The sequence below is a fragment of the Cavia porcellus genome, unplaced genomic scaffold (assembly GCF_034190915.1).
Source record: "Cavia porcellus strain 051 isolate PalLab524CR breed Dunkin Hartley unplaced genomic scaffold, mCavPor4.1 scaffold_8, whole genome shotgun sequence".
Taxonomy (NCBI): domain Eukaryota; kingdom Metazoa; phylum Chordata; class Mammalia; order Rodentia; family Caviidae; genus Cavia; species Cavia porcellus.
In genome coordinates, this window is record NW_026947491.1 from 41,244,794 (window position 1) to 41,269,803 (window position 25,010).

The 25,010-nt window shown below is 40.5% G+C and overlaps 1 protein-coding gene across 3 annotated transcripts; it reads left to right on the forward strand.

Moving 5' to 3' along the window:
* Positions 1 to 2,616: 2,616 nt before the first annotated feature.
* Positions 2,617 to 24,248, forward strand: Tmbim6 (transmembrane BAX inhibitor motif containing 6). 3 transcript variants are annotated; one of them, XM_003476055.4, is made up of 10 exons: positions 2,617 to 2,777; positions 12,237 to 12,322; positions 12,996 to 13,104; positions 16,783 to 16,903; positions 18,086 to 18,134; positions 18,718 to 18,815; positions 19,008 to 19,087; positions 19,664 to 19,764; positions 20,218 to 20,293; positions 22,329 to 24,248. In XM_003476055.4, the coding sequence occupies exons 2-10, from the start codon at positions 12,267 to 12,269 to the stop codon at positions 22,350 to 22,352; spliced, it is 714 nt and encodes a 237-aa protein (XP_003476103.2). In that variant the 5' UTR covers positions 2,617 to 2,777; positions 12,237 to 12,266; the 3' UTR covers positions 22,353 to 24,248. The 3 variants fall into 3 exon arrangements, with proteins under 3 accessions (XP_003476103.2, XP_063110784.1, XP_063110783.1); XM_063254714.1 differs by lacking the exon at positions 2,617 to 2,777 and adding an exon at positions 3,430 to 3,452; XM_063254713.1 differs by lacking the exon at positions 2,617 to 2,777 and adding an exon at positions 7,939 to 7,960.
* Positions 24,249 to 25,010: the final 762 nt, after the last annotated feature.

Consider the following 25,010-nt stretch of genomic DNA (forward strand, 5'->3'; position numbering starts at 1 on the left):
ACACACACACACAGACACAGAGAGAGAGAGGGAGGGAAGGAGGGAGGGAGAGAGAGAGACAGAGAGAGAGACATGAATAAGCACTGTGCCCATTGTTCAAAATTAACAAATGTTAAGATTTTGTAACTTTTGTTCTCTGTCCGACCGTTTTCGGTCACCATCATGGACACGAGTCGTGTGCAGCCCATCAAGCTGGCCAGGGTCACCAAAGCACTGGGCAGGACCGGCTCACAGGGACAGTGCACGTAGGTGCTCGTGGAGTTCTTGGACAACACGAGCCGCTCCATCATCCGCAACGTGAACGGGCTGGTGCACGAGGGCGACATGCCGACCAGGGGTGAATTGCGACTCCTAAAATAAAACGTTTGTATTGTGTGTAAAAAAAAAAAAAAAAAAAAAAAGATTTTGTAACTTTTGCTTCAGGTAAACTTTTTTTTTTTTTTTTTGTCTTTTTTGAGACAGGGTCTGCAGTTCAGGCTGGCCTTGAGCTCACATTGTAGCCCAGGCTGGTCTCGAATTCGCAAAGATCCTCCAGCCTCAGCCTCCCGAGTGCTGGGATTACAGGCATGAGCCACCACGCCTGGCTCACTTCATGTAAACTCTTATAAAAACAGGACTCATAGATATGTTGAAACTTCCTTTCCCTAATTTATTCACTTTCTATTCTCCTCAGAGGCTAGATGTGGTGGCTCATGCCTATAATCCTAGTATTTAGGAGACTGGGGCAGAAGGATTATCATGAGTTTGAGGCCAACCTAGGCTACACAGTGAGTTTAAGGCCAGCCTAAACTACATAGCAAGAACCTGTCTCAAAAAATCAGAATAATAATGATAATAATCTCCTCAGATATGTGTATGGTATTATCATAAATCTAGTATTTATACAATCCACATTTTTGTTTCTTTTTTCCCATACTGGGGATCAAACTCACAACCGCCTGCTTGTAAGGCAGGTACTTATGCCGCTGAGCTAAATCCCTAGCCCCCAGTCCACATTTTAAAAACCTTTGCTGAACCTAGAATAGCCAACCAACCAAAGAAGGAGAACAACAAAGTTGGAAGATTGACACTGCCTGACTTCAATATTTACAATAAAGCAATACTAACCAACACAATGTAGTATTAGCAAAAGAAGAGACAAATGGAACAGAACAGAGAGCCCTAAAGCAGACCCACAAAAATATACACAATTGATGGAGCTCCATGGTAGAGCACTTGCTTAGTATGCATGAAGTCCTTGCTTTAATCATCACAAATGAAACTTTTAAAAAAATGCAATGTATCACAGATAGTGTCTTCACCACATGTCTGGAACAACAGGACATCCATAAGCAAAAAAAAAATTTTTCTACCCACAGAACTTATATTCGAAAAATTAACTCAAAACTAAGCCAGGTGTGTTGGCACATACCTGTAATCAGCAGGTGAGTCAAAATTTTGTGCCTAGCTTGGGCAGTTTACTGACTTAGTGAGATCTGTCTCAAGATAAACATTTTTAAAAAATTTTTTTAAAGGAGTGTGGATGTAGCTCAGTGCAAAGGCCCTGAGTTCAATCTCCAATACTAAAAATAACATAACTGATTACATACCGAAATGTAAAACTATAAAGCTCCTAGAAGATAACATAGGGAGAAAATTTAGATAAAGTTGCATTTTATGACGAAAAAAATTTTTTTGAGACAGGGTCTTGCCACACTGCAGGCTGGTTTTGAAACTTGTTGCAATCCTCCTATCTCAATCTCCCAAGTACTGGGGTCACAGATGTGTGCCACCACGCTCAGCTTTATATTTTCAAACGTTGACAAAACCACAGACATCACAGAATCATAAAAATAACTTTATCAACTGGTCTGTAACCACTACGAGTTTTTTTCCAACTCTGAATTTTTAAGTTGCATACTCTTTGCCTCTTCAGATGACTATTTGACACTATTTTGGATGATATTAGAAAGATAAATTAGTAAAAACTATCAAAAAAATTATTGACAATTCCCAGGCACAGTGGCTCGTGCCTGTAATCTCAGTTATTTAAGAAGCTAAAGCAGGAGGAGCCAAGGAGTTAGGGTCAGCCTGGGGAATCGAAGGAGATCCCTATGTCTTAAAAATAAAATAAAATAAATAGCATTGGTCGTTTAGAAGTTCGCAACTCCTTACTATAAATTCTCACACAGGTGGTGCTTTTTGAAAGGAACAAGCTCACAAGCCCTCTCGCGTTCTGTAGATTGGTGACCCTTTAAAGTGCTCTGAAGTTTAAAGTCCACCAGATTCATAGTACATAGGCACCTGTGAGGGAGCTTTTCCGTACGTTCGTACATCGCTTTCCTTCTTTAATATCGCTGAGAACTGAAGAATCTTCGGACGGGGCAGCGCTATCCCAACCCACGTCTTGGGGGCTGCATTGCTTCAGGTTTTTTGGGCGGGGCCTGCCCCTATTCACTTTCTCCACTAGAGGGACAAGTGGACCGCCATCCATCCTTACTACGTGAGAAGAAGGCAGAGCCCTATTGGCTCGACGCCGGTTGGTGGTCAGAATTTTGATCGACAAAGCTATTAGCTAATGACTCTGAAGTAAGCAACCGTTGTTTATGCACGTACAGCCAATAGAAAGGCAGAAGTACAGTCAATAACCAATGAAGACTGATTTTAAGCGTGGCACGGGGGCGGGCTTTTTCTGAGAGGGCCGATTCGGGGTGAAGAGTCTGAAACTGACCCTGGAGCAGTCAGAGCACATCCGGTATTGCAAGAGCTGGGAGGCTCCCGAGAGGCAGGTTAAGAAGGTACGTCTAAAGTGTGGAGTGGGCAAACCAAAAGTAAGAAATGGAGAGGAAGTAGTAGTTTTTGTCTCTGAAAGAGTGGGAGTAGCGTTCATTTTCGGACGGATTTTATACCCTGAGATCACCGGGCCCAGCTCTCGTCGAGAACTGGAAAAATGGGGCGGGGAGAGAAGCTACGGAACTAGTACTGCGCATGTTCAGTTGGAAGCGGGCGGGTGTGAGGGGGCTAGTATGCGTGGTCGTGGGGACGTAGCGGCAAAAATCCTGTGCCTGAACTCTAGCGGGGGCCTCTCTCTGGGCTTCCTTCCCTGCCCTCCGTCCCCAATCCGGTTTCCTCTGTCTCGCGTCCTGCTGAGTGCAGACCCTAGTCCCTGCCTCGACCGCTGGGTTTGAGGCCCGACCTGTCACCCCCCTGAGGGAAACGAAAGCAAAACCAGCTTCGGTGGTTCGGCTGTCTCGGAGGGTGCGGTCGGGACTAGGGCTGGAGTAGGGGCTTGGTCCCGCGGGCTGCCTCGTCACGGTGGCCTGGTTGATGTCATACTTTGCTCTTCTGTGACACGCTCGCTTCATTAGTTATCTGGAAGCCAGAGGCAAAGACAAGAGGTAGAAGACGGGCTCGGCCTGCTTCTCGGCCCCACAGGGCAGCCCTGCGCTGCTTTACTGGTTACCTTTGGACAGGTGAGGTGGCCTGGATTGCGTGTTCTGAATCCTGTGGGCGTCTGAAACTCTGCTTAGGAAGGGCAGTCGATGGCCGGGTTTTTTTTTTTTTTTTTTTTTTTTTTCCCTTGGGTTTGCTTGCGGGAGCTGTGATAACAAGTAGGCTTTGGTATTTCGTATATTTACTGAGTACAGAGTTGGCGATCGCGTGCCAGCCAGCTTTCAGTGCCTGTCCTATCAAATCAGCCTTCCAGTGACCGAACAACAAAAACCACTTTGAACTTGAAACTCTGCTCTAGCAATAGTTAACTTGTGACTTGTGTAACCCAGTAGAAGAGCTGACTGTGCCTGAAACACGGATGAGGATTTTAAAGTTAAAGGTTAATGGCAAATGGATTTTTCTGGTTGCTTGTTGATATTTATTTATAGTTTACTTTTTGGAATTTAGTTAAAGAAAAGTCATCTGCATTGGGTAACCACTTTTTTGTTTGAGGCAGGGTCTCACTATGTAGTGCAGACTGGCCTTGAAATCTCGTAGCCTAGACTGGCGTAAAACTCAACTGTGATCCTCTTTTCCTCAGCCTCAAGTGCTGGCATTACAGGCCAGCACCAACAGCCCTGCAAATAATCACATTTCTATGGCTTCTGCATACACACATATTGTAATTACTAGGTTTACTGTTTCTGGTGTTTCCTTGTTCCTTTTTGTCTAATGTTTTTTGTTGGTAGTGGCTTCCAAAATATGTTGCTATTTAGATTCACTGCCATTTTCCTTCAATAGTGACAGAGTAGTTGAATCCTTGACAAATGCAGTCTGTAGTTTCGATCCAGTTTCTTCGATCATTTATCTTGTGAAAACATCTTAGTATCCCCTTTTATTATCCTCCATTCCCTATTGATCTAAAGAAAAGGAAAAGAAGCTGTGCATAGCCGAGTTCTGCTTTATGATCTTCCTGTGTATTTCAAGGTGGCCTTGATTGCTAGGATTATAGGCAGGAGCCAATAATTTTTGCCAATATTTTTTTGAATAGGTAAAATTGATCTTGATTCTTAGCATCTTCAGTTCCCAACTTCATTATAGATATTTCACGCTCTTTGTAGATATGCTGAAAATACAGAACAATTTAATTATGGATTTTTGTTTAAAGATTTCTTTTGATTTGTGGCTAGAACTGCCTTAATTAAAGTATACTGTCTTCTCCGATGATGGAATTTGAACCTAGGACTGCCACATACTAGGCAAGTGCTCTAACACTGTGCCATATCCTCCATCCAAATTATTTATGAATTTTTTGGTTTTTTGAGACAGTCTTGCTAAATTGTGCAGACTGGCCTTGAACTCTTGATCTTCCTGCCTCAGCCTGTAAGTAGTTGGGATTATATTGCTGTGCAACACTGAGTCTCAGTCCTTTGCCATTTTAAGCTTTTTTTTTTTTTTTTTTTGTCTTTTTCCTTTTTATCGGTACCGGGGATTGAACTCACTACTGCCTGCTTGCAAGGCAGGCGCTTATGCCGCTGAGCTAAATCCCCAGCCCCTATTTTAAGCTTTTTAAACAATTGGTAATATAGGACTAATCATTCTTATTTTCCCCTCATGAATTGAATGTGTAAATACCAAAGGAAATAATGTGTATAAAAAGCATTTTTAAAATTATAAGACTTTGTGTAGATGTGGTCAGTGGTGTTAATATAGAAGTCACTATTGCTGGCCTGAAGAATTTCATTTTATTTCGTAAACTACCCAATGGTATTAATATCATCTGGGGAAATCACTGCATCTTAGGAACACATAAAATGAGACTGAACACTGTCTCATAAATTTTCCTTTGCTACTTTGACTTGGCTGTAGAATCTAGTGTAAGTATCTTCCACTTCACCCAGTTTTGTTTCTCCAGAGTTTCTACTAAGACTTCATGGGTTCTTTGTTATATAAATGTTTCAGAGATAGTGCTTAACCAAATAGAGTAGAGAAAGGCTATAGGAATTGGGTTGACTTCTTCAGGGCCACTTGAGTAACCCCCAAAAGGTAGCTGCCACCCTGAACCAGTTGAAAAATGTTGAATGGGAGGTTGCTGTACTCTTCATTTGATAATGGGTATAGATTGGCTCTGGACATTGTTGTGATTAAATCTGGTGCATAGGCAGAGTGAGTCAGGTGCAAGCTCTACTCACAATATGAAGTCCCTGCACAATCAACTAGAGTCCATAAAATCTGGGGGAAAAAAGCAAAAGAATTTGTAGGGAAAGGGTGAAGTGCATGTGCTGTTGGTCCTAACTTAACACTTGCTCTTACTTGGGCTAAATATAGTGTTATTGGGGAAGAATTACTGGTTTATATAGAAGAAGATTAAGTACTTAGGGCATTGGGAGCCTTTTTAATGATTAAGTTCTGTCAAACAGTTATGAAGATTTAGGTCGAACTTAAGGGAGAGGCTAGAACATTTTAGGGTCTTGATCTGGGACAATTAAAGCCTAGCCCTAGTTGAAATGGATTCCTTGGATTGTCCTAAACTGAGCTGACCTATCTCTTCTGAGTGGCAGGAAAAGTGTCAAGCTAATCTCCATTTACTTCATCAAAGTCTCCAACACATACCATTATCACTCAGTGTTTATTAGGCTGTGTCACAACACCTTGAAGCCCTGTGGGACAGAAGCAACAGTGCAAAGGTACCAGAGAAGTATGCCATTTAAACAATAGTTTTCACCGTAATAAGATTTATCAGGTCCTTTATATTTCAGCTTATATGCATCTTAGACCACTCTCAATGTAACTTTACTCTCATTTAGGAAAATATTAAACCTTTATAGTACAGGTAGTTGCAGGTAGCAGTGAGTTATGGTAAAGTTTTTTGTCTTTTTCCTTTTTATCGGTACCAGGGATCGAACTCACAACTGCCTGCTTGCAAGGCAGGCGCTTATGCCGCTGAGCTAAGTCCCCAGCCCCTTGTCTTTTGTTTTTAATTCAGCCAGGTCTCGAACTCACTATGTAGCCTAGGCTGGTCTCGGAACCTGTGGTAATCCTCCTTCCTCAGCCTCCTCGGGGCTGGAATTATAGAGATGTGCCACCATGCCCGGCCAATAATTTTAAAAAATTAGTTTCCATAACATGTAGATCAGGCTTAGGTTAAATGTCTTCTAAAACTAGGCTTTATTTTTTTATTATTATTTAGGGGGGATAATCTTGAGCCAGAGTCTTGCTATATAGTTCAGGCTGGGTTTGAATTATACTACCATTATGTAGTCCAGGCTTGCCTCTTGGAAGTCCTGCCTCAGCTGGGATTTTAGTCATGTGCCACCATGCCCAGCCTAATTAATTTTAAAAGCTAGACTTTTTTGGTTGAAATGTACTCTTGTGCTATATGAAAAGCCCTATTCTAAGCAGTTTATTATTTTACCTAATCCTCATCCCTATGAAGTAAATATATTATGGTATTTTATAAATGGTCAAACTGAAATACAATGTGTTTATTGCCAGAAGCTTGCTTTATGTCATCCAATGAAGGAAATAACAGCCAGGATTTAAAAAGTAGGAAAACAAGCCAGGCATGGTGGTGCTTGCCTGTAATCCCAACACTTGGCAAGCCGAGGCAGGAGGATCACCATGAATTCAAGGCCGACCTGCACTACACAGGGAGACCCTGCCTAAAAAAAAAAGAAAAAAAAAAAAGGAAATCAGGAGGCAATGTTATGTTCATTTTGGGGTTAGACATTGAAACCAGAGCCTCATGTATGGACTCCAGCCCCAAGTGATGCTGTTAACCACACTATATTAGGGACAAAGGTTATACAGAGTCTGAAAACTGAAGTGTAAGAGCTACTGAAAAATGACAGTCACACCCCCTTCAAAAGCCATTTAGGATTTTTCTTCTAAGTGACAATTTGGTATCTGCTGAATATATGGGGACAGGGTTGAATTAATACTGCAAGAGGAGAAAAATCTAATCTCATAGTCTAATATTGAAAAGTGAACCTATTTTCTTTGATTTGCTGGCAGTATTAAGTCATGTACATTGAGGCAGCTTCTATCCTGGCCTCAGCATTCGGCCATCTGGCTGGCTACCTGGCTGGCTGCTTCGTGGCTTCCTTCCTTCCCTCTTCTAACTTGCTCTCCCCTCTCCTCTTTATTTTGTGCTTGGAGTTGAACCCAAGTCCTTATGCATAGTAAGCAAATGCTCTACCACTGAGTTATATCTCCAGCCCTCAGCAAATTATTTTTCAAAGCCAAGAACTACTTAAAATGAATATTGAATGGGGCTGGGGATTTAGCTCAGCGGCATAAGCACCTGCCTTGCAAGCATGCGGTTCCGAGTTCAATCCCCAGTACCGATAAAAAATTAAAAAAGAAAAGAATATTGAATATATGATAGTTTCTGTTTTACAGACATTTGGCAACTGCAGTTTCATCTCCACTTTATTTACTGTGTGTATTGGAAGAGTATTCTAGGGTTTTAGGGATTGACCTTTGATAATTTTTATTTTTAGGGCAAAGGTAAGGAAGATACACCTGGAACAAAAGCAGAAAGGATTAGGTAACCTTGTATCCTTCAAGATTCTTCTGCTGTACTTCCTTCCCCAGACCAAAACAGGCTGCACATAAAGTGGCCGTGATGACACAAACCTGTAATACCAGTACTCAGGAAGCAGGAGGGGCTACATGGCAAGACACTGTCTCAAAAAAAGAGAAAAAAAAAAGTATCTGAAATCTCTTTAACTCAATGTGCAGTGTGTTTACCTAGTTTTCTTTCTTGATAAAGCTATGCAGTAAGCCCTGAGCTTTTTGTTTTGTAATTTTGAATCAGTTCCCCTGGTAGATGAGGCTGGCCCTGGGAACCACAGAAGAAAATTTTGACAGAGTCTAAGACAATTTAGGGTTCCTGCTCTAAAAGAATGAGAGCATAAAATGAGGCCCTGAATCAAATTAAAGAAATTTTGTTATCTGTAAGGCCTGAACATTTGTTTCATGTTTCCACTTGCAGCATAGGCAAATTTCCTGTGACTCTTAAGAGGCACTGTCCATGTTGTATTTTATGTAAATAATCCCCTCTCCCTGTTTTAAAGCTGAGTATTTATAGAACTGGGTAGTAGGAGAGGATCCAATATCTAGATTTCTGTAGAATTTGTGGTTTAGGGTGAGATAGACCAAAATTGTTAATGATTTTGTCATAGGTTTACATGTATATTAGAATCACTATGTTGAATTTTTTAGCAAATTGTACTTTTTTTTTTAAAAAAAACAAGCATGATGTAATATAATTTTAAAATGCTTTTTTTTTGTATAAGTATGTGTCACCATGCCAAATTTATACGTTAACTGTGGGGTCCTCCTTTTATGATAGCTGAGTTAAACTGTCCAATAGTTTTAAATACTTGAAGTTTTGTTAAGAGCCAGCTGTTGTTGGAACTGAAAATACTTTGGTATGAGAGCTGCTATTTTTGAGTTATGAGTGCAATTTAATCTTGTTCCAACTGAGTTTGCAATATTGGCCTTTAAAAATATAGCTATCCCTTGCTTAGTTTCTGAGCATGACCAATTGAGGCCAAGATAGAAACCTGGTAAATTCATTCTATTTGATAAAACTTGCGTAAACATTTTGTCTTGCTGCCCTTTTATCAATTTAGTTATTGTTTATTTGGAACAATCCCAGACCAAACTATCATAATTTATAATTTCTTGATTCCAAAACCTGCCATTTTCCCCTCAGTTTTTAAAGTTTCTAAAATAAATTGGCATATACATTGTTATATGTGTTAAATGTATACTTTCTTACATTTCTTTTTCTTTTTTTTTTTTTTTTTCCCATAACTATTAAAACTGGGCTAGGTATGTGGCTCAGCAGCACAGCCCCTGCCTGGCAGGCATGCACGAGGTTGTGAGTTCAATTCCAAGTACCAAACAAAAACCTAAATTACTAAAATTGCTGTGTACTTTTACATCTGTAAAATTTGATAATTATACATAGCACTTAAATTTTAGAAAAGGTAGTAATATTTTAAAATGGACTTTTCAAAGTGCCAGGAATATAGCTCAATGGCACAGGACCTGCTTGGCAAGTGCAAGGTCCTGACTTTGAGTCCCAGTACCCCCCCCAAAAAAAAAGCCAAAAAAAAAACTGAGTGAGACAAGAGATTTGCTGTGAGTTCAGGGGCAGCTTGGGCTACATAGCAAGGCTCTCTCCTTAAGAGAGCCTGAACCATAGTGAGACACTATTTCAAAAGCAATGACAACAAAAAAAACTCTCATAAGCTAGTACTAAATCAAGGTGAAATTACTATTTGACATCTCCCTGCCTAGGCATCCAGGCTTCAGTGGTTTTTGTTTTGCCATCAACCATTGTAAGAGAATCCACAATGAATATAATCATCATGTCCAAGTATGCTAATAAAAAGCTAATACATTTTTAAAGAAAGGGTCCAGAGGCCAGCTGGGCTGGTGCATATCTGTAGTCCCAGCACTCAGGAAGACAAGGCAAGAGGATCACTATGAGTTCTAAGCTAGCCTGGGGTACATTGTGAGTTCAAGTCCAGCCTCAACTACGTAATGAGACCATGTGTCAGAAGAAAAGAATAAGAGTCCCATAAAGTGACAATACCCCTAGGAAATGTCAAAGGCAAACTGAGAATGAGTAGCTTCCGCCACTGGCATCTGGTTTCCACTGGGGTCTGGTTACATGAGTATTGCCCCTTTCTGACTAATGGTCCTCTGGGTATTTGAGGTGCTCTCTCACTTTGATTCTCGAAATTAGAAGCAATAGATACATCTCTGTAGCTGTTGTGAATACTAAAAGGTTGTCTTTGCAGGTTACTTCAGTATTGTTGCAGCTTGTGTCTAGGGATGTCATTAGGGATGTTAATGGATGCCTTAAACAAAGACACTTTCCAGGTCCTAAATTCTGCCATCCTGTAAGTGTTCTCTCTAGAGGGTGCATTCATCATGGGTTTGGAAGGTTGTACTTGACCTTGCAACAGCCTGCAATAATTGCACCATCTAGATCAAGAGAGCCCAGAGTTAGGTGACTTAGACAGAGCAGCATTGGTAGTAGGTTCTTCAGCGTTTTGACTGTATTCATCCTTAGGAACAGAAATAACAACAGAATTAAGGTGAGTAGTATAGTAGTGAGACAAAGTAGGTGGGAGAAATCCAGCTAGCCACTGTGATTGTTTCATTGTGGGCGAAGAGACCCAAGGAACCAATGGTAGTGATGCTTATGAGTTCTAGGAGTGGTCTCTTTACTGTAGTCCAAGATTCCTCAGGAAACTGATTACAAAATTGTGTAATTCATTGCTTAGATTAATTGTGGTGCGTAAGCATTGGGCCTGTGCTAATTTGAATGGGCATTAATAGTTGGCATTTCAAACAGTTTATCCTTTTGGTTGTTTTGTGTGATGGTGTTTTGTTTTTGGTTTTTTGAGACAGGGTTTCACTGTGCAGTTTTGGTAGGCGACATTGAACTTTTTGCTGTGTAGTTCAGGCTGACCTTGAATTTATGGTAATCCTCCTGCCTCAGCCTCAAATGCTAGGATTACTGGCATGCACCACTGTGCCCAGCCAGTGTTTGAATAGGATTGTGTTTGAATCCTATTCTTACCCTTCCTCTCTATTTATTAGATTCGAAATAAATGGACAATATGAGTCTAATAATAATTTGGGGATTCATATTTAGGAAAAACAACGACTCTTGATCAGACTTTTAGTTCTATTGATTGTATTTATTTAGGATTGATTGCATGCAAGGTGGGAGAGGGAGCAAAGTTTAAAAGCATGACTTTATGATATTGATGTAGTGTAACTGAGGTATGGTTCACTTTTAACATGCCCTTCCTGGCCCCCAGCAGCATGGCACCTGCCTGGCAATTGTGAGGTCCTGAATTCAATTACTTTACCCAAAAAGTAAAAAAACTAAAGTGAAATAAAATGCACTTCCCAACACATGCCTATAATCTTAGCACTTGGGAGGCCAGTGTGGACTGCGTAGTAAACTCAAAGCCTGAATACACAGTCAGATCCTGTCTTAAAAAAAAAAAAAAGTTGCCCTTCCTAGCCGGGCATATATGCGTGCTAACACTCGAGGCAAGACGATTACCATAAAACCAAGGCCAGCCTGAATTACAGAGTACATTTAGGATATTTTGGTGAAGAATATAAAAGTAATCTTGAACTGTTCCACTCCTTCTGTTAAGAAAGCCTCCAAAATTAGAAAAATCCTTCTTGCCTAAATTTATTTTCATAGAGATATAGAAATTTTCTTCCTTTTAAAATTCCTTTCATTTCTAAAATGTAGTAACTAGAAAATTCCTACATACACACATTTAAAATGCCAGTCCTAGTGCAGCTTTATTTATTTTTAATTCTTGAGGGAATTCTCTAGCATTTTAAACCAGTCATATAAAAGTGCTTTATGAGTCCCTTTAACTAGATTGCTAATTTCGGATTTTTCTTTCTTTCAAAGGGCAAATTATTTTCTTAAAAAAATGGAGTTGGGGGGGCTAGGGATTTAGCTCAGCGGCATAAGCACCTTCCTTGCAAGCGCACGATCGTGAGTTTGATCCCTGGTACTGATAAAAAAAAAAATTGAGTGGAAATAAGATGAGTTTTTTTCCCTTTGTCATCTTTAAAATAGTTCACAATGATTGTAAATGTATTCTAGGACACACTTAAGATTGAAAATGATTGTTAGGGCTGTGGGACTTTGGATAACTTTTTTTTCCCCCAAACTTGAACATTGCTGTTTTTTTTTTTTAAAAGAAAGCTGGTTTCCTATGTTATAGTAGCTTTGTAATCACTTTTCTTTGTTCTTTATTCTGTAGAGCAGAAGCTTTGTCCCACAGACTGGAACCATGAACATATTTGATCGGAAGATCAACTTTGATGCACTTCTAAAATTTTCCCACATGTAAGTGTTTTAAATTTTATTGGTTCTTGACTGTATTTTCTGTCATTTTTGGTTTCTTTTTGTAGTTTATTAGTTTGCGTATGTATAAATCAACAAATGAACCTGTCTAGACTCTAGAAGACCTGAAAAAAATTTCCAAATTTGCTGGGGATATAGCTCAGTGTCCTAAGCACCTACCTGGCAAACATAAGGTCCTTAGTTCGATTCTCGGTACCAAGAAAGAATCCAGATTCTAAGGGCTGCTTTATAACCACCAAAAAGTTATTTATTTATTTATTTATTTTTGTCTTTTTTTAAGGCAAGGTCTCGCTATGCAGTTCAGGCTGGCCTTGACCAGCCTTTGTAGCCCAGGCTGGTCTCGAACTCCCAACGATCTTCCCATCTCAGTTTCCCGACTGCTGGGATTACAGGCGTGAGCCACCACGCCTGGCTTATTCTTTTTCTTTTTAGGTACTAATTGTTCATAAATTTGGACTTTGGCCCTTTCCTAGCATTTAAGATTCTCAAACTATTTTCAAAACATTCTTTTTATTATTATAATATACTCCTTAACATATCTCAGAATTATTTGTAATATAACTTTCACATATTCCCTCTAGGAAAGAGGAATAATTCTTAGGTTAGAGATGAGATTGCTTTAGGAGTGATGGATGTTATAAATATTGTTTCCTAGAACCCCATCGACACAGCAGCATCTGAAGAAAGTCTATGCCAGTTTTGCTCTGTGTATGTTTCTGGCAGCTGCAGGAGCCTATGTCCATGTGGTCACTCATTTTATTCAGGTAAGAATAAGTTTCTCTCTGGTTGCTGTGTTGCCTAGTACAAACTTCATCAAGAAGAAACCAGCCCAGTAAGATGGGTGGTCCAATCTTTCAGTTGCTTAATTCTTATCAGTAGTTGGATATCTGAACTCAGCCAGTTATTAAATCAGAACATGGAAAGCCATTTATATTTTCTAGCAGCTGTGCCTCTTTAGGTATAGAAAGTACAGTGTTTTGGGTTTGTTTGTTTTTTTTTTTTCCTTTTTTCCGTTACCGGGGATCGAACTCACGACTGCCCGCTTGCAAGGCAGGTACTTACGCCGCTGAGCTAAATCTCTAGCCCCTGAAAGTACAGTGTTTTAAGCTTGCCACTAAATAGTGTACTGGTGATATACAAGACTCTAGCCCCCCCAACCCCACCCCGAAAAAAACATGATATATTTGAGTGAGGGAATTCTTCCATAGGTAGCCTTTCTCAAATTCCTCCCTTTGTTGCGTAAATGACTTGGGAGTACTTGGATACAAAACACCAATTGTATGATTATCAAAAAAGAAGAAATTGAAACTTAATTTGACCCATTTTATTCTCCAATCTATTAATTAACCTGTTTTTCTATTTTGAGGGAGGGTTTGTGTTTGACCAGCAGGAATAGAAAGCACAGTTTGAAGAATAACCACAAAATTTGGAGTTCTCAGTAAATAGGCCTTGTCTTCTTTTAAAAATGTCCTTTTTAGCATAGAGGGATGTGCTTGTATTGGCATTTGTCACTGCAAAACACTAATCCTGCTCAGGCATCTCTTGGCAAGGATTATGTGAAAAATTACTGCAGACACTCAAAGAACAGAATAGGGCTTTCTTTGTTTCGGTTTTTTTGTTTGTTTTTTGTACTAGGGATTGAACAAGCTGGTGCTGTGCTGCTAAGCTGTATCCCTGACCCTTTCTTTGATTTTTGAGTTTTTTGAGTTCTAGACAAGTTTGGTCCTTTTAGTTTCTGCTTGTGAGTTTTTTTTTTTTTTTAAGTAATGTAAAATATGTAATCTTATTCATTGTGCTATATTTGGGAACTCACCTATTTGCTAAAATTTATAACTTCAAAATCAGTACTCCTAGGATATTAGAGTGTAGTTCAGCAGCACAGCGCCTGCCTGACAAGTACAAGGCCCTGAGTTTGATTCCTTATACCAAAAAAAAAAAAAAAAAATCAATACTCCTACCATTTTTTGCAGACTGGTAAAAATTTTGATTCACCTATAATGCCATGTTCCCAGTGGAGGCCAGGAAAGAACACTGCCTCCTTGTTTCAGTTCTCATACTGTGATCAAGTGTGCCTTTCAGAGGATCACTGCCACCTATTAATGCTACTGCTGTGTGTTTCAGGTTGTTACTGTTTGGTGCTGAAGAGCAGACTGATAGCCTCACATGTGGTTCCTATTGCTGAGCTACACCTCCACTCTATTTTTGTGTCCTTTTTGGTGATTTTGCTGTTTGAAATGAGAACGGCATAGTGCTGAAGTGCTGTCCAGATTGCCATACATATTAGGGAAAAAAATACATACGTTGCTTTGTTCAGACAGTAGCTGTAGTAGATTGGCTCTGAGTTCAATAAAGTGTAAGTGCAGGTTTTTGGGAAACTAACTTTTGTATTTCCTTCAGGAGCAGTGACTCGGTATTAACCAATACATTATTCACCTTGTAAGAAAGGCAGGAGTCTGGGTGTAACTCAGCAATATAGTGCCTATCCAGAAGCATGAGGTCCTGGGTTCAATTCCTGGTACCAAAAAAGGAAGGAGAAAAAAAAAAATGCAAAAAATATACAGGAGGCCAGGATCTTTGGTATCTATATTTATTCTTTATGATTTCCTTTTTTTTTTTTTTTTGCAATGCCTCAGTTTTTCCTATGTTTATTTTAAAAATTACTATATTAGTATATGTTCACAGTATATGATTATATTCATCATGCAGAACTGGTACATTTTATCACACATCTGAATTCCTTTTTACTTTCTCTTTTCATATATTTTTCTTTTTTCTTTTTTTTTTTTTCCAGTGGAGGGGAGACAAGGTCTTGCTATATGGTCCAGACTGAGTCTTAAAGTCACTATGTAGCCCAGGCTGGCCTCAAACTCACATCAATCCTCTTGCCTCAGCCTCCCAAGTACTGGTATTATAGGCATGTACCACTACACCCAGCCCATATTTCTTTTTTAAACAGAACTTTAAAAAAAGGTGTTGTCTTTGTTTTGGTTTGGTTTTTTTGAGACTATCTCTCTGTGTGGTCCAGCTGGTATTGAACTCACTGTGTAGCTGAGGCTGTGATCTGCCTCCCTAATGGTGGGATTACAGGGATTCATCACCATGCCTGGCTGAAAAAAGAAATGTTTTTATAGTTAGGTAGCATATCTCACAACTGTACTAAGTATGCTACAGTAGGGAGAACCCGTGAGTTTAAAGCCAAATGAACTACATAATATAATACAGAGACACTGTCTCAGAAAACAAAAACAAAAAGTTTTTTTTCTTATTACAAATAAAGTAATACATCTTTATTATGGAAAATTCAGAAACAGACTACTAATAAGAAGAAAGTATTAAAAAAAAAAAAAACACTTGGGCCAGTTTGGTGGCACATGTCTATAGTCCTATCACTTGGTAGGCCGAGGCAGGAGGATTGCTGTGAGTTCAAGCCAGCCTGAACTACATGGTGAAACCTTCTCTCAAAAAACTAAAAAAAAAAAAAAAAATCAGTAGGGTCAGGGATATAGCTCAGTGGCACAATGCCTGCCTGGCAAGCATAAGGTCATAAGTTTGGTTCCTGGTACCCCCCCCCCCAAATCTTCAGTAATTGCATTACCCAGAAGTCATATCAAGTTTTTTTCCCCCCTATGTTTTATTTCTGTATATATGTGTGCTGTTTCTCTTTTTTCTCTTTCCAATATTAGGATATTGAAACCAGAGCCTTTGCATTGAGGTACATTCTGCTCATTTTGGTGTTTTTTTATTTTTATTTTTTTTTGTCTTTTTGTCTTTTTGAGACAGGGTCTTGCTGTGCAGTTCAGGCTGGCCTTGAGCTCACTTTGTAGCCTAGGCTGGTCTCCAACTCAGCAATGATCCTCCTGCCTCAGCCTCCCGAGTGCTGGGATTACAGGTGTGAGCCACCACACCCGGCTCTGATTTTTATTTTGAAACATGGTCTCACTAAGTTGCCCAGGCTGAGGTTAAATTTGTGATACTTAGGCTGGGGTGAGATCGATCCCTAATACCAAAAAAAAAAATCATGATCCTTGTGCCTCAGCCTCCCTGTTAGCTGAGATTGCTGACACACACCGTGACCAGCACTTTTTTTTCTTCCAGTGATTTCAAAGGAGTCATTTCTACTTCTGCAAGCAAAATGTTCTTCAAACACTTACCAATTTGACTCATCTTCTTAATTTGTTGAGCAGAACTCCCCGTAGTTTGACTTGAGTAGTTGTGCTGTAGTTGATGGACGACTCAAACTAGAATGGCCGTCAGTATCCACCATGGTCCTGATTCTGACCCTCAAAACTTCCAGTTTCTCTCCACACACTTGAGAAAACACCACCTGTTTCCAAGTTAGAAGCAAATACTAGGAAGTTCAAATGAATATTTGAACCTAATAAGGGCTCCTGAAAAATAAATTTGAAAATTTCAGTCATTTAATTATTGATTGGTTCTGACAGGCTGGCCTTCTGTCTGCCTTGGGCTCTCTGGCGTTGATGATTTGGCTGATGGCAACACCTCATAGCCATGAGACTGAGCAGAAAAGATTGGGACTGCTTGCTGGATTTGCTTTCCTTACAGGTATGTTAAGGTATTGATCTAATGTTGAAGGGGGCGGGAGACTATGTTTTTAGTAACTGTTTAGACAAAAGCCTGAGAATTGTTTTACTCTGATTTATGCCAGTGGGCGTACTTTCTTGTCTACCTGTTCCATTTGTACATTTCCTTCAGAAGACTTCTTTCTGATCTCTGTCTCTGTACTGTCCAGTCATACTTGTGTTTGAGTATGTTTTGCTTTGTTTATTATTATTGCTTCCCATTTCTAGGATAAGCTGTTTGTGATTTCTGTTTTGTATCCAAAATTAGGCATTTTGTGCTTGGGACTGAAGTAGGCCTGAGAATCTGCTTAGTTGGGCTCACACTGACCAATGTCTCAAGAGTATGTTCTGAGCCTTGCCACCATTGAGATCCATTGTATAGGACAATAAGCTAATTTCTCTGGGAAGGAATTAAAAGTGCAGCTCTTCTAGACTTTTCATCAAAGGAAGCAGAACTCAGGTTCAATAGAAATACTTGCAAAACAGCATTTGCATTGGTACAGCTTGTTCTAAGTGACAGTCTGTTCTTTATAGTGTTGAGAAAATTACAGAAAGGAAAGGACTTGGGGATTAAGATGTTTAGATAAGTTAGTTTTTGAAGGCATTAAAGAATGGGATTATCACCTTTAATCCCAGCACTAGGGAGGCCGGGGCAGGAGCATTGCTTTGAATTCGAGGTTAACCTGTACTGCAAAGTGAGTTGAAGACCTGAACTGTGTAATAAGACCTTGTCTCAGAAAAAAAAAAAAGAAACTATTGTAGAGTAGGAGAAACGTTGGGCCGGAGCAGGTGGCCTTCCTGTTGGCAGGAGTCCATTTGCAGAACCTGTCTGGCGAAAGGAGAATTTGGTTCATGTTATAGTTGCACATCATTCCACCTCAAAAATATTGCATAGTCCTACTTCATTTTTCCTCATTTATGTTTCTCTTGGTGTAATTCATAATTATTGGGCTAAGAGGACATTTTTGTAGATGTGACTATAAATAACTAATGGGTAAACATTCTCTTAAGGGAGAGGGAGGAAATCAATTTAGTTACTTAGATAAATATGTAAAAAAGAGAAGTTTTTTTTTTGTTTTGTCTTGTCTTTTTGGAGCCTGAGAATAATCTGTGTTATTAATGATCTTTTATACTAATACCGTGTTCTGGGGTCTTTGTTTTCTAGGAGTTGGCCTGGGCCCTGCCCTGGAGTTGTGCATTGCTGTCAATCCTAGGTAACTTTCAGTAGTAGTGTTTGCCTCTTTACCTTTATGAGTATACCTGCTAAATAAAGGCCATAATCTCAGCACTCGGAAGGCTTGTTGCAAGTTTGAGACCAGCCTGGGCTAAAAAGTGAGCTCAAGGCCAGCCTAAACTGCATAGCGAGATCCCGTCTCAAAAAGACAAAAGAAAAAGGGGTGGGGGACATGGAGGGGCTACACACCGATCTATAGTCCTCAAATGGTCTTTTCCTTTCTTTTTCTTTTTTTTGTAGTTAAAAAGCAGGATATATTTTTGCTCCCAGTTATATAATTACATTAAAATATGGGCACAAGAATTTTCTTCTTTAAGCCAGTTGTTCCACAACTGTTCTTTAATATTCATGGATTCTTTGGTTGTTAAAAATCCAGCATATAATCAAAGCAAGTTAACTGTGTACCCATCAACTATTATAGAATTGTAGAACTTCAAGACCCTCCCCTATTCCCACCCCACAAAAAAATGTAAGAAAATATTTTCTAACACCCTACAGAAGCTGCTTAACTCTTGGCAAGACATGCAAATCATAGTCACTTAAAAGGACTTTTTCTTTAATAGCATCCTTCCCACTGCTTTCATGGGCACAGCAGTAATCTTCACGTGCTTCACTCTGAGTGCTCTCTACGCCAGGCGCCGGAGCTACCTCTTCCTGGGAGGTAAGTGTAGACTGGGAACAGTGGGGTCTATTCTAGTTAGAATTCTCTTTCCTTTTCTACCTTAACTCCTTTGTGACTACTAGGTTGATACTAGAAAGCCTTCATTTTGGGAGGAATTAGGAAATGGGCATAATGAGCTTGTCTGCTTTGCTTTGGCTTTTCTCAAGACAACTTCTTGCCATGTCTTAACAGGTATCTTGATGTCAGCCATGAGCCTAATGGTCTTGTCTTCCCTTGGAAACCTTTTCTTTGGATCCATTTGGCTTTTCCAGGTGAGATTTTGCACAGACCTTTCCAGCAGCTCTTTGCCTCATACTGCTTTTTTCTCTCAATCCTAAGGTTAAGCAAGATAGATTAAGACTCCCCCAGGATGGAGGGCAGCACCTTCCAAGTCTCACCTACCCTCCCTGGCTGCAGCAGTACAGCTGAGTGTGGCACTGCTGAGAGGATGACTTGCTCAGATCCTTTGCCAGTCCAGCACTGACTTGTCAAAATAGTGGAGGGTCTTCCAGTGACTTAAAAGAATATCTTGGGGATCAGCCATAGTGGCACACACACTTGTAATCCCAGCACTTTGGAGGCTGAGGCAGGAGGATTGCTGGGAGTTGGAAGCCAATCTTTGGGCTACATAGTGAGTTCAAGGCCAGCCTGAACTACATAGTGAGACCCTGTCTCAAGAAACAAAAACAAATAAAAGGAGCGTCATGGGAATTAATGTAGTCATTTTTATTGTCCACTTGTGTACTTTCAGGTGAGCAAAAGCCAGGCAATATAACTGGGTATTTTTGTTTTGTTGTTTTCCTGTACTACAACTACTTTATGGTTACTTCATCTTGTTTTTCTATTAGGCAAACCTGTATATGGGACTGGTGGTCATGTGTGGTTTTGTCCTTTTTGATACTCAACTCATTATTGAAAAAGCTGAACATGGAGATAAGGATTATATCTGGTGAGTGTGAGAACTCATCTGTACTGATTAATATTGAAGCATGCTGAACTTCAGTGGCCAGCCTGTAGGAGTATATGTGGTAGCATGGAGTTTTTCTCCTTTTACTTGTTTTTTTCCTTTTACTTTTTATGATTTCTATATTGCTTAAGTCTTTAACAATGTGAAGAAGACATACACAGTTTTTAAGTGTTGTAATCCTGTCTCATAACTAATAGGTAGTTAAGGTTTAGACTTGGGTCTGTGCATAGTTGAAAGCCCAGTCTCTCTATGCCATGTGCTTTCTTTGAGTTGAAATGGATCCCAGATACCACAGAGTTTTATTTCCTTAGTTGGGGTACAGTGTTAGAGAACCTGACTTCTACGTGACTATAGGGTTTATATTCTTCTCTCTGGGCTTGTAGATTAGGAATAAAGTGAGAAATGGAGTTTGTAACCTGGTTCATTCTCTTTCAGGCACTGCATTGATCTCTTCTTAGATTTCATTACTCTCTTCAGAAAACTTATGATGATCCTGGCAATGAATGAGAAGGTTAGTCAGCAAAGCCCACAGCTCAGAGGATGGCTTTGAGCTCAGTATTGGTGTGTAAGTCAGATGTAAACTTCTCAGGTTAAGGCAGCTCACTGTGCAAAAAGCAAACCAGAAGCCTTTACCTGGAGAGAAAGCTCCAAGGCCAGGCATGATGGTACAGGCCCCGTGCTTGGGAGGCTGAGGCAGGAAGATCACTGAGTTAGAGGCCAGCCTGGGCTACAAAAGGAGTTCAAAGTCAGCCCAAACTGCATAGTAAAACCCTGTCTCAGAAAGATTAGAGAGTGGAAGGAAGGAAAGAAAGAGAAAGGAAGGCAGAAAAGAAAGAAGGGTGGGTATCATGTAAAAATAACCCTTTTAGCTGGATATGGTGGCACAAGCCTGTAATCTCAGCACATGGGAGACTGAGGCAGCAGCACTATGAATTTGAGTGCAGCCCGGGCTACATAGTAAGTTCAAAGCCAGCTTGAACAATTAGTGAGACCCTGACTGAAAATAAAAAGAAAACAATCCTTTTACATTTTTTTTTGAAACCCTGAGATTAATATCAAAGGAAAAAGAGTTTTAGTGCCAGTAAGAAACAATCTATCTACTACTAAAAAAAAAAAAAAGAAAGGAACAATCTACTATATGAAGAACTTAAAAGGCTGTAAAGATAGTTGTGACTCAGAAAAAAATACTATAAACTGGATGTGGTATTGTGTGCCTGTAATTTCTGGGAGGCTAAGGCAGGAAGATGACAAACTCAAGCCCAGCCAGCCTTGGCAATTTAGTAAGACCCTGTCTCAAAAAAGGACTGGGGTCTGACTTTAATTATAGTGACAAACCAACCTAAATTTTGTTCTTTAAACTGGTATGGTAGTATATACCTCTAATCCCAGCACTTGGGAGGCTGAGGCAGAAGACTGTTGCAAGTTGGAGACCAGCCTGGGCTATAAAGTAAGCTCAAAGACAGCCTGAACTGCATGTAAGACCCTGTGTCAAAAAGACAAAAAGGGGGGGGGGGTTGTTCCTCAATATTAGATATTGAGTATGGGTCTTTGTACATGCTGGGGAAGTGCTCCATCACTGAGCCATGTTGCCAGCTGTTTTTATTTTGAGCAGCTCTTCTAAAATTGCCCAGGGTGGTCTTGAATTGATAATCCTGTTAAGCTTCTGAAGTAGTTGGGATTGTAGAGAGGTGCCACAGTACCCTGAAGAAGTAGACCAGTTTTACTCATTTGTTAGTCTTATTTTTTCCAAAGAACCATTTTAGGAACTGGGTATTTAGCTAATGGTAGAATGCTTGTGTAGCAAGTGTGAGGCCCTGGGTTTGGTCAGCACCAAAAATTAAAAAAACAAAAACAACAAAAAAATCATTCTATAGCAAACAGCCTAGGAGTTGGGGAATGAATGAAGCCATGTTTTCTTTGCAGACTTTATTCTGGAACTCGAAGCCAGCGCAGTGGTAATGGAGGCGGGTGACTCAGTAGGATTGATGCTTCTGTCTGGGCTCCACACAGCTGGGCTGAGCACTAAGCAGATGCCCTATGTTCCATCAGGACAGGGCAATCTTTATCCTTTACTACATTGCGCTTCTACCTGAGATTGATATTTTCCTGGACTAGATTGTTTCTAAGTGTCAACTTATGCTGAGGATTCATGCTCACCCTCCAGCACAGGGCACATGCCAATCTTGATGAGAAGTTGGTGGCGTGGCCTTAGTTTTGCTCTTTTATGACAGACTTCTAGGACCTGAGCTGGCTGTGATTTGTACTGTGGTGTCTTGAGTAGCCAAAGGTGGTCAGGCAGCCCATGCAGGTACTCCTGATGTGGCACTGGGTCAACTGCCTACTTTTTTTCTCATCAGTCTGTCAGCACCTTTGGGGAAGAGACATCCATGGAAGCTGGTTGAGGTGTAGTTGCTACTGAACTGAGGGGGCGTTTCTCATGGTTAATCTCCAAGTACCCTCCAGACCCTAACCAAAAGGTCATTTAAGAGTTTGAGCTTATATATTAGATGCAAAAAATTAATTGGGTGATTTTTCTCCACTTACAGGACAAGAAGAAAGAGAAGAAGTGAAATGACCATTCAGCCTTTCCCAGTTTGGCTTCTCTCCCTCCACCCTTCATTTCCTCTTTGCACACATTACAGGTGGCGTGTTCTATGATAATGAAAGGCATCAGAAAAGCTTTTGTACTTTGTGGTTTTCTCTATTTTGAATTTTTTGATCAAAAAAAATGATTAGCAGAATATAGTTTGGAGTTTGGCTTCATATTCCTGGGGTTCTTCCTCTGTCCCTTTTGTCAGCCGATCGCTAGCCCTTGCTCTACTCTGTAGTGTGCCCAACTCTGTGAGGAGTGAGGCCAGCTGAGGGAACAACCTCCAGGAGTCCATCATCCAGTGGACCACAGTTTGGTAGAGCCACATCAGTCCACCCTTCCTCGACATTGTTTGGTTTGCACTGTGGGACTGGGCAGTGTGTTTTCTACTAGGAAGAAGTTCACTGGCCCTGTGGTTAACACAGGCTCATATTTGAGCTGATGGCCCTGCAAAGAAGGCAAAGAGCCTCTTTGATGGATGTTTGGATTCCTCTGAGCTTCTCAAGCTTGTCAGGCAAATGCTCTTTTCCTTGCCATCACAAAGCGAGTGTAGGCTTGTGTGTATTCCCTTTCCTACCCATGCCTGACCCTGAGGGAATCTGCTTTCCATCTGTGGGGTAGGAGGACTTCAGCAGAAAGGGACAACTGTGTCTCATCAGGCATTTATGAGAAGGCTTAGTATGAATGGCAAGGTAGACAGCACAGATCGTTCAAATTGACCTTTTTTGTATTGTTTTTGTTGTTGATTTCTAAAATTATCACCTTAATTACTAAGTGGCCTCCACTTGGTGGCTGTGACTAAAGGTCCCAAGAAAGGAAAGATAAGGACGGGGAATGGTTGAATCTCTAAATCCTGCCAGACAAACCTAGATAAAGACTGGGGGACAGGGAAGGACAGATCCCTTCAAGTGAGTGGGTCCTTGTGCAGACAAGTTGTGGCCATGCTATGATTTGGGAGGCAACATCTTAAAGCCCTTCAGTACATTTTTGTCTACCCCCACCTGGACACATAGGGAATGTAAGACCAGAGATCCAAGGCAGCAGAGAAATAAATGTTCATTTTACAGATGCACTTTAATTTTTGGTCTACTCACCTTTCAGAAAGCTGCAGGTAGGAGCCAGGTGACCAAACTTGCAAGAGCTCCAGTTCCCTGCAGCTTTGTGATTATAGGTGTGGATGAGCAGTCCTAATGGGAGGATTGCCAGTTCTTTCCTGTGGGCTACTACAGCCAGCTTACACAAAAGGGCAGCATTGGAAGTAGTCACGGGCCTGGCTTTAATGCAAGAGGCTCAGGCTATTGAAAGTACATTAACCAATGAGATGCTATTTCTGACTTTTCCTGTTAGAACCAGTGCACAGTTTGACACAGAGGTTGCTGGTTGCAGTATGCTGTGTCACTAAGCCATTGCGAAACTTCCTGGAGTGGCTCACTTCCACTGACGATGCTGCCCTTTGACTTAGCTGCTGCCTCTAGCCTCTGGCTTAAGAACTTACTAAATGGATTTCCTTCCTGTTAAGCCCTCCTTAGCAGCTCTCCATAACTTTGGTGATTCTCTGCCACGCCTGAGAATCTGAAATACACCTCTTGAAGCCAAACTCCACCTCTTATGCTTTATTGCTTGGGATAAAGGAGTTTTTCTTTAGAGACAGTGCCAAGAATGACAACATACAAAGAAAGTACTTTAAAAGTAAATGCCTAACAGATTTTTAATACAAGTATCATTGTAATTTTCACTTTCTTTTCTAGTTCCTTGTTTTCAGCCCAGGCTGCATTCTCTAACTCATACTGTGAAGACAGAGGTGTTTTTGATTCAAAAATATATGATATCTACATAGTCTTAATTTGTAAAAAATAAAGAAAATTCCTTAACCTTTCCTGATGTTTGTGAGTGATAAATCAGGAGGGACATATCTGGGCATGGGGCTTGGGGTTCTGCTAGTGGGCTGCGAGTGGGACTGGACTGAGTATTCTAGATGTAGGTAGAAACAAGGGCTCCACCCCCTCTGGCTCCTGCTGTAAGCCTGTTGGGGTTCTCTTCATTTATGGCTTGGGCCTCTTTCTAGTCTCCCCCACCTTTACTCTGGGGCTATGGTGGTTCAAGATGCAGCCTGCTGTGGCTTGCAAACAGGTTACCCAGCAATGCTTTAGGTTGTCTTTGGGATAAAGGAGTTTTTCTTTAGAAATAGTGCCAAGAATGACAGCATACAAAGAAAGTGCTTTAAAAATAAATGCCTAACAGGTTTTTAATACAAGTATCACTATAATTTTCACTTTCTTTTCTAGTTCCTTGTTTTCAGCCCAGGCTGCATTCTGTAACATACTGTGGAGACAGGCAGTTGCAGATGCAGTTGGTTCAGGTGTGTGGTCATAGATTAGAAACTAGGAATGTTTGGGAGGCTGAGGTAGAAGGATTATTGCCAGTTTAAGACCAGCCTGGGCTGCAAAATGAACTCAAGACCTGCATAGTGACACCCTGTCTCAAAAAGACAAACAGGGACTAGGGATTTAGCTCAGCGGTATAAGCGCTTGCCTGGCTAGTGTGAGGTTGTAAGTTTGATCCCCACTACCAAAAAAAAAAAAAAAAGGAAATGCAAATTGAAGACCAGCAGATCAGATCCACTCATTCTGCAAGCGTT